General features: G+C 49.2%; 1 protein-coding gene across 1 annotated transcript in view; it reads right to left on the bottom strand.

Annotated features, from left to right (window-relative positions):
• Positions 1 to 462: 462 nt before the first annotated feature.
• The window catches only part of LOC309791618 (BOS complex subunit NOMO1), a 52,810-nt gene continuing 38,286 nt past the window's right edge, over positions 463 to 14,986 (bottom strand). Inside the window, exons 23-31 of the mRNA XM_082600521.1 lie at positions 14,804 to 14,917; positions 13,784 to 13,911; positions 12,558 to 12,699; positions 8,500 to 8,583; positions 7,196 to 7,306; positions 5,645 to 5,746; positions 3,980 to 4,099; positions 1,402 to 1,494; positions 463 to 1,020 (exon numbers count right to left, since the gene is read on the bottom strand). Coding sequence (XP_082456647.1) covers positions 889 to 1,020; positions 1,402 to 1,494; positions 3,980 to 4,099; positions 5,645 to 5,746; positions 7,196 to 7,306; positions 8,500 to 8,583; positions 12,558 to 12,699; positions 13,784 to 13,911; positions 14,804 to 14,917 — 1,026 coding nt within the window. The 3' untranslated portion in view covers positions 463 to 888. The remainder of the gene's footprint in view (positions 1,021 to 1,401; positions 1,495 to 3,979; positions 4,100 to 5,644; positions 5,747 to 7,195; positions 7,307 to 8,499; positions 8,584 to 12,557; positions 12,700 to 13,783; positions 13,912 to 14,803; positions 14,918 to 14,986) is intronic.

Here is a 14,986-nt window from a genome sequence, read left to right on the forward strand (position 1 = left end):
ATAACTTATTAACGTTAATTACTTCCTATAAGAATTAAACTAATGCTGTTCAAATGGTGAGCATTCCTGTGGATCCCTTATGCAAACCCGCAGCCTTCAAGCTTCACACATCCTACGTATGCATTTTGTTTGTCTCTAACATTTAAAACGTGGAAGAGTTCACATAAAACTCTGTCTTCCTGGCTTCTCTAGAAAAATGAACGCATGTTCCCGCAGGGCGCCGGGGAGCCAGAGCCCCCGAGAGCCAGAGCCCCTGAGAACCTCGGGCTCCTTTAGATCAGGTGGGGGTGGGGCTCTTTGCTGTGCCACAGCCCCCCCTCCCCCATCTTCCTACCACCACTGAGGCCAAAAGCCAGCTGCCGTGTGTCATCTCGCCTTCACTCAGGACCCACGTGCCCCTCCAGGCGGCTTAGTCGGTGACCCCAGCATTAGGCCCGTGTCATCCAAGGACTACACCTGAGATGACCTACAACAAAACAAACGGGCAACTTTATTGAGTTTTACCTCCTAACACACCCTTCCAGTAGTAGACACAGGCTGTGTGGTTTCTAGCAGGGACCTCAAATGCACAGGGAAGTTAAGGGGAAGGTCAATCCAACAGGTGCTTGATTAGGGGGCCAGAGCCCCCATTTACTAGAACTCTTCTTGCAAATGAAGCAGAAGACTGAGGATTACATTCGCACGCCACCGGCACAGCTTAAATACTTCTTTGACAAAAATAATAATCATAAATTATCTTCAACTCAGAAAATCAATTGTGCTCAGCAGAGTGACAGGAGGGTCCATTCACGGTATGGCACTGGGGCCGGGCGAGGCGAGGGTGGGGACAGGCAGCATGTCCTCCACGCCAGGGATCTGTCCCGAGGGAGACTTCCTGGCCTCTTCCCCTCACGTCCGCCTCATCTTCTGTTTCTTCGCTTGTCTTTTAGCGTCTTCCGGGCCACTACTGTCAGAGGCTGCCTGGCCGAGAGCTCGGACTCCCTGCAGGCGACTTGTCAGCTGCAACAGCAAGGGAATGAGCTGGAAAGAGAGAGAGTATGAGAGAGGGGGATGCCAGGAGAAGACTTCCGTCCAGTGGGACATCAGAGGCCCTCCCCCGCGCCCCTCCCTCCCCAGCCCCCGTCACCACCTGCTCTGTGCTCTCAGGCAGATCTCAGTTCAGACCAGGGCAGGTCTTTGTACTAGAGACGGTCACCAGAGACCCAGAGGTACTCCAGGTTTAAGGGTTAGGAGAGCTGTTACAAGAGGTTTCTGGCCTTGCAAGGAGGCCTTAGGGATTGGACATGACCTAAAATGCTGTAACCTCTGTAACAGTGGACGTTCTTCCACTGCCACGTCCCAGTCATGAGGGATCCCTCCCCCCGACACATCTGCTGCCCATGAGGTCTCAGGACCCTCTACCTTGTCATGGTTGTAGCCAGCCAGCAGGATGAGCAGTGTCAGAGGCAGGGCGATGTAGGATCCCTGCGCGATGTCCTGCTCGGGCAGCTTCCTCTGCAAACATCGAGAGCACCGTCACCCCAAGACACCAGTGCTCCATCCACAGTCCTGATGCGCCCGGCTTCTGAGCCGGCCCCCCTGGGACCCCCGGCACACTCAGTACCCAAAGTAAGGAACTGAAGCGACGCAGATAAATCTCAAGTGAATCCTCTGCTGCACAAACTCTCCTCACTTGCTCTCTGAAGCTCTGGAATAACCAGATTCCAATAACAAGGTGCTACTCACCCCTGCACCCTTCACTGTCTAAACTGACAGGACAAACAGCTGCGGGCCGCAGGGGACCCCTCTGGTTGAAAAGCAGAAGGATCTCATTCTGTTGAGTCCCAGCCGCACACAGGGACTCTTTCCTACAAGGAGGCATCGAGAACCCACTGTTCCAGGCTTGGGGACACAGTGGGCAGTAAGCTAGTCCCAGGGGTCATACCCAGTGAGGAGAAGCAGCGCTTGGGTCCCAGGGGCCATTCACGCTTCCTTCCAGTGAAAGGACTGACTTTCATCTGGGCCAGTCAGAACAGACCACATTCCCCAGCCTCCCTCGCAGCCAGGTGGGGCCCTGGAACCAGTTCTGGCCAACGGTACAGGAAGAGAACTGACGGTGCAACACCCAGGCTGTACCCTTGGAGAGAAATGGTGTGTCCTCCCTCCTTGCTGGCCAGACAGCCTCCAGCCAAGTGAGTCATTTCGGAAGGTTGGCGACATGCTGGAGGATGGCAGAGCCACGGGAGAGAAGGAGCTGGGGGCCCCGGCACCTTGGAGCTGCCATATGACCCCTGGACTGCTCACTCCTGGTGCTGACATAAGACAGAAACTTCCCTCTTGCTAAAGCCCCTGAAATGCTGGGTCTCTGTAACAGCAAATGAACCTATATCCTAACTAGCCCACTCCACCCTGACAACAGAAACAAATAAATTAAAAGATAACTTTCGGTTGACGATAAAACAGGTTAACGGGCCAGGGCACTGGTTCTCAAGATACAGCCCAGGGGCCTCCCTTTCAGGAGATCTGCACGGTCCAAACTATTCTCATAATAATACTAAGATATTACGTGCCATTTTCATGCTTTTACAAGTGTACAGTGGACTTTCCCAGAGGCTGCAAATGTGATGATGTCATGACTCTGACAGGTAATGGGGCGTGTGGCTTATGGATTCTTGTGTTTTCAGCATTTCTCAGTTTTAATTTCTAATATGATAAATATATATATAACCCATATAAATCACAGCTCTTTGAGATTCGCAACAATTTTTAACAGTGTAAAGGGGTCCCAAGACCAAAATATCTGAGAACACGTAGGCTGGAGAATGACTGAGGGGCCTTCTGACCTGAGATGAGTGAGGCAGAGTGCGATGGTCCCTTAATACACAGAAGGGCAGGAACAGATTCCCATCCCTAACTGCCTACTCCAACATTTTCTGACATGTCTTAGATCCCAAACCGTTTTCCATTAAAGTAAATCCTTAAGGAGAAGTTGAAGTCAGTGAGAAGTAACAGAGCGATTATGAGAAGAAGCCTTGAGGACCGCGGTCTAGGCTCCAGGACAGGTCTTCCCGTGTAATCTCGGGCAGTCACTTTAAGACTAAGTTGATTCAACTATACAATGGGGATAATACAGACAGCACCTACTGCAGGCGAATGTTGTGAAAGTTCAACAAGACGAGGTGTGTGAAGTGGTCAGCAGTGCATGAAATGCTGGGTCAAGCATCAATAACGTGGCTGTTGCTACTGACATTCAACACAGGATAAAGCAAAGCGCCCTTACGGCCACAGCAATGAGCTGTCCAGCAGACGGCTGGAATGTGGTAAAACCCGAATCTGCTGACCACCTCCAGGTAAGTCACTCAGCCTCTCTGAGCCTCCATAAAAAATGGAAGAATTCCTTCCCCATGGAAGGATTGTCGTGAGGACCAGCAGGACACCCCGCCAGGCCATCCCTTCCCTGGCACATGGCCCTGCTCTCACCATCTCAGATGTGGGACCACACTCCTGGCAGCAGCTACGAGGCCTGGCTGCTCGGCCCCCACCAAGCGGCACCTCTGTCCTGCCCAGGCCGCCCACGTGGCTCCCTGCACCAAGGGAGTGTCCTGGCGAGCCCTGGTAGGTGTCCCAGGCTGCAGCCCCAGCACCCTCCGCAGAGGCCCTCTCCCTCCCCTAGGGTCACCGTGCACCTCCACTCAGAGACAAATGGTTCCCCCACGTGCTCATCTCTTTGGCACTTTGTGAGCGAGTCTCTGTTGAGCGGAACTGGGAGGAACCCTCTATCCAGGTAAGATCATGGGCCCAGTCACCGAGCACGAGCCAGAAACCAGCAGAGGAGCCACGTGTGAGTCCGGGCTCTGCCACGCACGAGCCCCCAGCCTTCTCTCTACATCAGGGATGATGACTCCCACCAACTTCCTACATGGGATGGGCTCTGAAAAGCACTCAGTGGCACCTGGAACCATTCTTCACACCCTACACCCAGAAACTCCCTCCTCCTTACCGTGGGGTTAAAGATCAAGGTGATGTGTTTATGATAGCCCACTGCCGTGAAGGACACTTGCGGCAGGACGTAGTCATACTGGGACCTGGGCAGCGTGGAGTCCAGAAGCACCACGTAGTTCTGTGCACAGGGAAGAAGTTGTTGTTTTCATAAAGCAAAAGAAAACTAACTCCTAACGTATGACTGTGAATGTAAAGGACTTTATGTTTCTAAAGAAATCCCCAAGTTTACACCTCCAAGCCTAGGTTGCTAACTCCCAAGGGGCGGCCTCAGCAGGCTATTCCAGCAGTGACAGCCGTGCGTCCCTGACATCTCTGAAGAGGTGCTCAGAGCTCGTTTTTACAAGCGTATCCAACCACTGCACCTACGGTGGTCCTTGGAGAATCTGACTTTATGAAACACATACAGTTCTGATGAGTCAGTTCTGATGAGGGGGGCACATGATCAAACTGAGGAAGACTGTTTTTAATCTAAAACAAGGTTGACTTTCAAGGGACGATACTTAAGTGGCTCATTAGCTGGAGAGTTCTAAGACGCAGCGTCTCTGCAGTGGTTCCAGTGATGGTCATGGTCCTGGTGTGCTGAGCCCCGACCAGGGGCCCGGTGCCATGAGCACATTAGGCAAATGCCTGTTTTGCTCTCAACCACTGACAAGATCAGGATCATTGCCCCCATTTCACAATGGGGAGAGCGAGGCCTGAAGAGGTGAAGCATGACATGCCCAGGGTCTCTCAGCTGTAGGGTACCGAGCAGGCTGTGAGCCCAGGGGAGTCTGTGTCCACGCTGTTGTGTTGCCGAAAGTGGCTCGATTACAAAGGGCACCTGGAGAAGTGGGGAGGAGGCCCCCAACTCCATCACAACCTGCTTCGTTATTTCACAGCCATTTCACACCGAAAAAGGCCATAGAGTATCATCCCCGTGGCAAGTGGTAAGAAGCCGGGGGAGGGACCACACACACACAGGCTCGCTACTCACACCCTTAGGCTAAGTCCCCCGGAAAGGGACCAAGTTCTCTGCAAAGTTTGCTGCCACCGCGCCAGCCACGATAGCTTGCTCTGCCCAATTAAAATGGATAGGAAACATCCTATAATCAGTAAGTGATGAACATTAAGGCCTTGGTTAAATAGATTATAGTATTTCCTCTATCATGGGCTACTGTGCAACTGTTAAATATCATGCTATGGAAGATTTAACGATGGGGAAAATATTTGTGATATAGTTTTCATTGAAAAGCAAAGACTACAAAACAATGTACAAGCAAAGACTACAAAACAATGTACAAAACAGTCCCAGCTTTGCATTATCAAAATAAATATATATGTGTATTTATATTTATACACACATGTGCACATGAATCAAAAAAAGACCAAAAGGAAACCTATCAGCACATTAACAGTGGTTACTTCTGGATGACGGAATTATGTCTGATTTCCACCCCCCTCCCCAATCTCCTGCCATGAATGTGTATTATTTTTGTAAATAGAAAAAGAGCTAATTCCAAAAAACTAATCCTTAGAGAACCCCACCTCCTCTGATTCAGAAAGCACGACATCAACTGTGCCAGCAAGGTGGTATAAGGGGGGAAAAATGGGAGAACTGTGTTTCCTTAGCTGAAAAGTGCAACCAATATGACAAAGACAGAAAGCAGAGTGGAGCGGGCATCACCTGGCCATCTCTGAGCAGGGGTGGGAAGTGGAAGAAGAGGGACTGGCCCAGGGAGACCGTCTGGATCGGGTTGTCCAGGTTGTCACTTCTGTAAAGCTTTACCTGGAGAGCAGAGACAAAGAGGGTGTGCTTTTAAAACTGAAAACATGTTAAACATTGCATTTCAGACACACTCGGGTCAGCTTATCTCTTGCGGGGAGAGGATCTCTGGAAACATGGATCTTTGAAAGAGCAACCGTCCACCCTCGACAGGCCATTCCTAACGCATCTGAGATGCCAGTGACGTGGCATGTGTCGAAATGTTAAGATTTTAAAATAGATTCTGATAACTTACATTAACACTCAAAATAGTGTAGTGATACTATTGAAGAGAATAGCTTCTAACATGTCTATAACATGCCAGGCCTGCTACAGGCACTTCACATACGTCGTCACCAATCCTGGCTATTAAACAGGCATGGTAGTCATCCCCATGGAGACTCAGAGAGCGTGCATCACCTAAGGTCGCACAGTTATCGCCTGGTAGAGCCTGGGACCCAGCCCTCCTCACTGCCGGCCTCGCCCACCTGGCGTGGCCTCCCACATGCTGTAACCTCAACCCCACAGGTATTCCTTAAACTTGAAACGCATTCCCATTTTGCGTTTGGTTCTCTGGCTGCTTCCAGAAGCAGTTCAGTGCTTTGTTGGTGGCCTTTCTTTCTCTCCAGCCCAGGTTCGCTGCCTGTTCCCACTACCATCTGCAATGGGGCGTGAGACACGGGAGGTACAGCCCTGGCGCCATCCCCTCCCTCCAGTTTCCCCATCCCTGCCCAGCCCTCTTCACACTCGGGCATCACCCAGCAGGCCCATAGGCAACATGCCCGCAGCCCCTGAAGGGCAGCTGAGGTGAGTTAACCTAAGCACATGTTCTCACTCAAGTCAAATGCTTCACTGTATACATTACATGTGCCTCTGAAAAATACTTCCCCATGGCGATTCATTAACATCCTTCCAGGCATCACAGGGCACTGTACAGACACTTCTCCATTAACTGCAGACATGCGGGTTCTGTTAGAACTCCAGCAGGCCTTAAGAGGCCACTGAGTCCAACTCCGTGGTATCACAGAGCAGGGGACAGAGGCCCACAGGAATGAGGGGGTGCCCGAGGCAGCCAGGTGAGTAACTGTGGGACAGGAGCCAGCCTGGACTGTCTGACTCCAGGTCCACTGCCCATCACCCCAACCCTGCACAGAATCTAGAAAGTGACGAGGTGCTTTGCCCTAAAACCATCTTTCCGTTTTACACTCCAGATTGTATTGCTCGTTCATTAGGTTTCTACTGTGATGCTTCCAAAGACACACACGGCGGGCAAAACAGTGATCTGAAACTGGACCATGTGTCTCTCCAGCAGTCAGGAATCATTGCCCCAGAGGCATGCTGGGATTGAAGATTCTTAAATCTCAACCTCAACCCCCAGCTAAAGCAAGCGCTAGACAGGCCCAGATATCCTGCTCCCTCTCATCTTGAAGCCGGAAAGAACAGGGCACTTGAACCTTAAAAATCTGGCCTCACCCATAACGTAGGAAGATACTCGGATGAAGTGATCACATTTCCACTCAAGTCAAACTGATTTATCTGCCGGAAAACTATGATGTTCACGTCATCAATGTCGTTATTCCCAACCTGGGAAGAGAGAAGGAAGACTCGGGTTGAGGATGCTGGAAGGGGGACTTCTACTCCAGCCGGGGGGTCTCCTAGGAGCTATTTCCTAGCTGACTTCACTTTGTATTCAGGGAGCAAAGCTTGCCGTTCCAGCAGCCTGAGTCTATGGTCCCAGACTGACAGGAGGTGGGTGACACCTGGCCCGTGGGCACATTTTGTTTGACAAGCACAGTTGTTGTTTTTTTCTAATTTTTAATGACTGTGCCACATTCAAAAAAAGAAATTTCATTAAAAAAAAAGCCAGATTTCCCAGCTTTTCTTGAAAAAAGGGAAAGATGTTCTTGCCTGGCAGGGACTGGCAGGAGCCAAGCTCCAGCTGCCCCCCCGGGTGGGTGTGTGCCCCCGTTTGTGACCTTTTCATATGTGGGACCTTGGTCCACATGACTGCCTGTGATCTGGTCTGAGTCCCCATGGCAGGGAAATACAAAATTATAAGACATAGCCATCACAACCATTTAAAGTGCCAGGTGCCATAAAGACATCAAGAAAACTCATTTTCTAGGCCCCAAAGTCCTTAACGGCCCACCGGCCTCCTAACCCCTCGTAATCTTTATGCCTAATGCCACCTAATGAAGCCAGCAAGAGGCAGGCCCTCTTGTCCACCCAAGCCTTCTACTCTAGCGAACAAGACTTATTCCATGGAAGAAAACCTCACTGCAAATGATTCCAAGGCCACTTCCTGTGACCTGGAGGGCTGCCTCTTTAGGTATCAATTAGCTAAGTTGTGATCCTAAAGATCAAGATGCTCTCCTTGGTGGGAAAACAAGGTCATCTAAATATAAGAAAAGTGGGCGGCCCCGTCACCAATCAAGCCCATGTTCTCTTTATTACCCTCCCTTGATTTGAAATGCTACTTAGCCCTTAAGATCCTTAATTGCAGAATAGTGATAGGAACTTGCAGGGGAAGTGGGGAAACAACAGCTGGGATTTCTTCTCTGGATGCACGACAGCGATGCTATTCATTAAAAGCCCAAGAAAATGCTGCTTGTGAAAATGACACTATTCCAAGAGGGCCCTTAATTAGGATTTAAAGCACCCCCCGCACCCCGCCCCGGCCGAAACAGATGAAAGGCAGACAGCCAGAGGAGTGCTGAAGGATTTTTGATCAGGGAAGCAATCATGCCACGATTCCACTGAAGAATTTCATGTCATACCGCGATGATCCGGTGGTGGGGCAGGGCCCGTTCAATGTGGTCGTTGCCTTCTGCCTTGAGCTGAACGTGGTATACACATCCCGGCTGCAAACAAATGCAGGAGTCACTTCTTTGGAAAGGGGCTCGTCACGAGACCTGATCTGAGCCTGCTCTGCCTGCAGGCCCCCATCAGACGGGCGCCTTCCTGTTCCACCTCAGTTCCTAGGATGTGGCCGGTTAACCTTCTTAAGAGTTCCTTGAAAAAGCACCCTGATGCAGAAACATTTTCCTGAAATTCTACAATTCCTTCAAACCCCATTCAGTTTCTCCTACCCAAGGGAAATTAAATGTGGTTTCTGATTCCAAAACTGCAAGCATGATGTGCTTATTCTGATAAAATTATTCTTTCCTTGCTGCCCAGCCCGCCCCTCTAGCTGTGTATGTGCACTGAATGGTATCTGGAATGACATTCCCAAAGGGGTATTATTTCTGGGAAGTGGGATTTGAGGTTTTCCCTTTTTTAAAACAAATTTCTTCTTTATACATTTTATTCTATTCCTCAAATGTATAGGCATATATGATGTTTACCAAAAAAAAAAACAAACCCACACTTTTCTAAAAAAACTTTTTTTCTTGACACTGCACACATGAAGGATGTATATTATTTACTTAGATAATTTTTTGGTAGATAGCAGTAAAGTACTTTGTTCTAAGAAAGCCAGCACATTATGACAATTTTCCAATAGAGGGAAGTAAACTGCCTTGAAGTAATGAAGTCTTCTGTTTGTTTCTTACATTGCTGTATGGGCTAGTTGCAACTCTAATAAAGAAAGATATGAGTTCAAGATATGAGCCTTCTCGGAAGGCTGCAAATCAGACAAAATTCAGCTTTACGCAAGGCTTTAAGAGTATAAAAGAACCCACTGTTTGTCAACTTCTGAACTATTTTTTTTCTTACACACTTATTAAAAGAAAAGATCTGCATCTTTCTGCAAAGGATGACAGATCACTTATACTAGCGGGGTTTTAAAAACTTTTAAAACAACCAATTGCTGATCATCAACTGCACACTGGACCCAATGACACATTAGGATCTAGAGCCAGGGCCAAGTTCAAAGTTGACCGTGTGCATCCAAGAGGGGACAACCCTGAGATCGTAACTGTTGATCTATACGTTAGCGAGGATAACACGGCCCTGGTCTCCTAAAATCGTGTGCACTGTGACCTTCTTCTCTGTGTGCGGGCAGAGCAGTGTCCGAAACGGCATTCGCTCTACATTAACCAGGGGCCCTTCCAGGTGGTAGCTTAAGGGTGATTTTTTTTTCCCTTTCAAAATTTTATCCTTGATATGTTGCTTGAACTATTTTATAATGAGCACACGGTACCTTTACAGAGACAATAAAGCTATTATTAAAAAAACAAGAACAATCAAATTTATGATCACCAATAGTGATTGTATTACTTCACTTTATAGCTCAGTGAGGACTAGCAGCATTGGGTTTGGTTCAAAATATCTACCTGCACCTCAGAAAAGAAAGACATGCATAGCAATTTGTAAAGAAAAGAAGGGACGGGCACTGCCCCCTCATGTCCATGCCCAGCCAGGCAGGAGCCCATCAGGCAGCTACTCCCATCCTAACCGGCCTGACTCCTCGCTCCTGGCCAGCTGACTCTGGGATTCACCTTCAGCCTCTGGCAGCAACATCTAGGGATGCAGCTTCTCACCCAAGATGCCTTGACAAGTACACTGCCGGGAAAGATCACCTGGGGAAATGAATTCTAAAGGGGGTTGAAATCCTTAGGAAATATTCAACAAGGGCTCTCCAGCCTGGTGTCCTCTGGGAGACTGGAAAACTCAAATCTAAACCCTTGATGGGAAACGTCTAGCCTTAGGCTATTCCTCCAGAATCTGAGGCCTGGCACGTGAAAAAGGCGTGGGCTGCCACAAGGGGGCGACTCTAAACAACACTGAAAGCACTAATGAATTAACACCTATTACGAGGAGGGTGTGGGGCAGCAACATCAAAACGGAAATCTATTGTCGTGGAGAAGAAAACTATATTCGCTTTAGTTAAATAAAACGTGTTAAGTTGGTGAGTTTAGAGAAACATGTCTGGGCCACTAAGACCCTCGGAAGAACCAACACGGTGATGCAGGATCTGCATTCCTACAACCGTAAGAGGGAGGTGAGCCTGGAACACCGAGTCCCCCCAGCCCCGGCCAGGGGAAGGCAGACTGAAGTGCACAGGCGCCTGCCGGGCCCTCCACCTGCTGCTAACTTAGACCAAGAAAAGCTGCAAACAAACACCTAAGCTGGCAGTTCTGGTGAGGACCACCTCGGGGGAAGGTGCTGTCTGTGCTTGCTGTTACCACTTACGGAGTCAGTGTGTCACGCACTGCTCCATGTGTTTTACGTGTATTAACTCACTGAATACTCACAGCCATCCTGGAAGGTAGACATTATTCTCATCCTCACTTTACAGACGATGAAACACATAAAAAGCACGAGACACTTGCCTGAACTTACACAGCTAAGAAATGACGGAGGCAGGATTCAAACCCAGGGAAAAAGGCATTAGTGCGGCCCATGAAAGACTAAATTTCAAAAGCTGGGCCTGCACTGGATGCAGGAGACAGAGAAGCTGGCTCTAAGGACCCGTCGCCCCTCCCGGGGCCCTGGATGTCCCGGGGGACATCCATGCTGCTGCTACCACTGTGCTCTCTGGAACCACTGCTACGAGAAAGGAAAGCAGGCCTGAGGGACAGCAGGGAGCAGTGTCCCGGTGGCAGCATGCTGCACAGAGGGTGGGCCTCTCCAAGGGCAGAGGAGAGCGAGAAGGGAGTGTCGCGGTCAGGCCATCCAGACTCCTGCGGGAGCAAGAGCGCCGTTGTCTCGCCGAGTCTGAGGAGAAGATACTGAAGACGGGGAGTGGTGGGCAGAGGGCACAGGGAGCCCACCTGCGGGTGTGCATCCGGCTGGGCCATCAGGACATACGCTCTCCAGTCCTCCCCATCCGGCTGGGCCATCAGAACATACGCTCTCCAGTCCTCCCCAAGCCCATCTTCCTCCTTCAGCTTTTTGAACCCTCCTCACTCACCAAGCAACCTCCTAACCTGACTTCCCCATATCTGCGAGTCGGGATGGGCGGACAATGGACATGGATGTTCTTACCTTTGGAAAAGGACAGCATCGCCCCAACATACCTAAGCAAACTGGCAAACGGATTTGCACCTCAGCTCACGCGATTCAGGCAAACATCAGTCAGTTGCCAAGAGGTGTACGACTATCCCTGGGGTCAACTAAGAACATCCAGTTTGTGAATCTGAAAGGCTGAGGATCAAACCCTGGATCCAAGTGGCCCTGTCCAGTGGGTGCCATCAACCCACATTCTTGTTCGGTGACTCCTACTTAGTGTCTGCTGAACGAGCAAATGAATGTATGGATGTGCAAGTAAAAGTGAGGAAAAAGGCACCATAAATTCTGAACCAAATGTTGCAATTGAGCAGCCAAAAGGACAAATAAGTCGGTTATTTGGCCTGCACAAAGTTGTGGGTTTTTTTTTTTAATTGGTTGTTAACATCTAAAAATCAGAAGTTTTCACATTTTTACAAACTCAAAACAATCTGGCAACCCTGAGTCTGTCTTCCCACACAGCTGTGTAGAGCTGGAGCTGAGTGGCAGCTGCCCCCTTCTCGTGGGCCAGGCCCTCTCCAGGGCCCCGCAGTCTGCACCGCTCCCTACCAGACACCCAGCATCCTCCAGCCTTTCACACTTGTCTTCTGGCGCCACAGGCATCTGGTTTGAGAGCCCTGGCCTGAGCCACACTACCCATGCTAGGCAAAAGGTGCACCAAACCCATGGTTTTCCACCTTTATTTCGCTACAAAACCCCCAACCCAGTACATCAGCTACATGAAAGGTAAGTATGTCAGCTACAATAGGGATTGGGAAGAATTCCAGAACCTACGCTGCCCTGGCAACGCTCTCGACCCCATTCCTAGCAGTCTTGGGGGCACCACAAGGCACCGCTGAACTTGGTATGAAAAAAATCCACTAATGAAACACATGCAAAGGCTCACCAGCAATCCACGTAACCTGAACTTTCCTTCTTCGTCCGTCACGGTGTCTTCTCCATAAATACTGCAGTCGTTCTGGCCCACTGCTTCCACGGCAACACCCTGTTCCGGTTCTCCGTTTAAGGAAGAAACTGTACCATAGCAACTAGAGGGACGAGAGAAGAAACAGAACATGACATTCTTGGGGTTTTCTGAAGCACACAAAAGATTTCAGGGAAAGTGTCCTGCATTTACTAACAATTTACAGTGCAAAACAGCTCAGTGGAGAACTGTGCCCCAAATGACCCAGACAACTCAGTTCTAGCTGTGTCACTTGCAAATCGAGCCTTCCTGCCGGAGGGCTCAGGCCAGCCAGAAGGCTGTCATCAATTTCTCTTCTTGTACGTTCTAAGGGATGCTCCAGAAAATTGTAATTAAAAAAGGCTAAGCTTTATTTTATTCCACTTTATTGTATTTTTTTGTTAAGCTTTAATTTAAATAATGAAGCATCCAATAAAATGAAAATAAGTCACTTCCCCTTTCATTCCATTTTTATGTTTGATTGAAAATGGTCCATTTTTCTAAACCCACTCCTTCTGATTAATCGATCTTTGCCTCGGGTGCTTTTGTAAATGTGTATAAATATATTTACTAGTATTTGTATAAACCGTCTCTGAGAGTATTCAGAAACACTGGAAAACCTGGGTAGCTCAGAGACAAGGACAGGAGGGAAACTTCACATTGTACAGACTCTTTCCAGCATTTCCAAGTTTCACTCAAGTGAATGCATTTCCTCCTTTTCAAAATGTAACTCAAGTTTCAAACTTTTTAAAAAAATGAAAATTTTTAGGAACTAAATAGGGTCTTTCAGGCCAATTTCAAAATGGGAACTTTGTGACTGAATCACTCGTTTGAAGGGAGTTCCCTGTCGGCCTGGTTGTTAGGATTCAGCACTGTCACTGCTGTGGCCCGGGCTCGATCCCTAAGTCAGGGTACTGAGCTCCTGCAAGCTGCCTGGCATGGCCAAAATTAAAATTAAGAAAAATAAAAAAGTGGTGGGGGGGGGACACTTGTTGGAGGTATCAGAAGAAAACGGCAGCAGTCAGGAGCCTGTGGACCTCGTATCTTATGTCTCTTGTCTTCCAAATAAAATCAGTATGAAGACTGGGATGAGTTTCTAGAGAACAGAAGCGTGAGTGTGATCCCACAGCCCGGGCTTGGGAGAGAGGGGTGCAGGTGGGGCTGCCTACCTGTAGGCCGTGCGGTAGCCGGTGATGGTGATCTTCAAGTTCTGCCCCTCCTGCACCTCGATCATCTGCGAGGATGGCTCAAACCGGAACTCTTTCATCATGGGCTTGAAGTAATACTGGCCGGGGCTCTGCCGAGAGACAACCACAAACTGAGCCTCTGCTGCAAATCTAGGTATGGCTTCAAAGGGGGTGGCTGAAGTCATGATGGACCAGAATTAGGCCCAAGAGCTCCATGGCTTCCTAGACACCCAGAAATGGTAACTCTAACTCCACAATAAATCATTACAGTGACAGCAATTACAATTCTAACAGCAGCTGTCATCATGGTGCGCCTGTAAGAACGCTGTGGGGTAGAAATCATATGTGAATTTTATGAAGGAAGCAACTGAGGCTCACAGAGGTCAAGTAACTTGCCTGAGATGACCCAGCAAGTAAGTAGCAGATGGAAGATTTGAAGCTGGGTATGCATCACTGCACAGCATGTGATCTTTCGGATACACCTCACTGCCTGTTTGCGACATCCCTGTAACAGTCACTTTATTGCCAGGAAGGACAAGATGGCCAATTGACGTGCACTCCTGAGTGCCCACCACTCAGGGCCTCATTCTACATCCCCAGTGAAAAATGGGTGCTATCCTCCCACCACGGGGAGTGTGCTTTGCAGAAGAAACACGAGCTCAACCCCCGAATGAGACTCAGCATTATAAACAGCGCGATCCTATGGTAGAACAAGGGGATGCCTAAGACAGGAGCCGCTGTGGCCGGGGTAATTAATTACACTGTCTCAGTGACAAGGGGGTGACCAGAAAACAAGAAGTCTGTGCAGAAGGGAACACGAATCAGCAGCATTAAGTTCTAGTGAGAGCAATCTTCTAATTACGTCTGGTCCCCGAAGAAACGTAAAACACTCCAGGCTGGTTTTCTGTTCTCATGTTGTCAAGCAACACACAAGTCACGGCCGCCGTGTCCCCACACTCTCATGGGGGAGTCAGGCAGGCAGTAAACTACCAGACACCTTACCAGGTTTGAGAAGGTCAGAATGCCGTTGTCCTGAGTCAAGAGGTTGGAACGAAACACACCACCGCTGAGGGATAAGAGGACCCCAGGGAGGGGCTGGTCGTCTTCAGCTTTTATCTGGGGGTGGAAAAAGGAACCCCAGAGCAAGGTTAACTCATATTAACCATGAACAAGTCAAGAGGTAAT

The sequence above is a fragment of the Mesoplodon mirus genome (genome assembly GCF_964341445.2).
Source record: "Mesoplodon mirus genome assembly, chromosome: 15".
NCBI classification, from domain to species: domain Eukaryota; kingdom Metazoa; phylum Chordata; class Mammalia; order Artiodactyla; family Ziphiidae; genus Mesoplodon; species Mesoplodon mirus.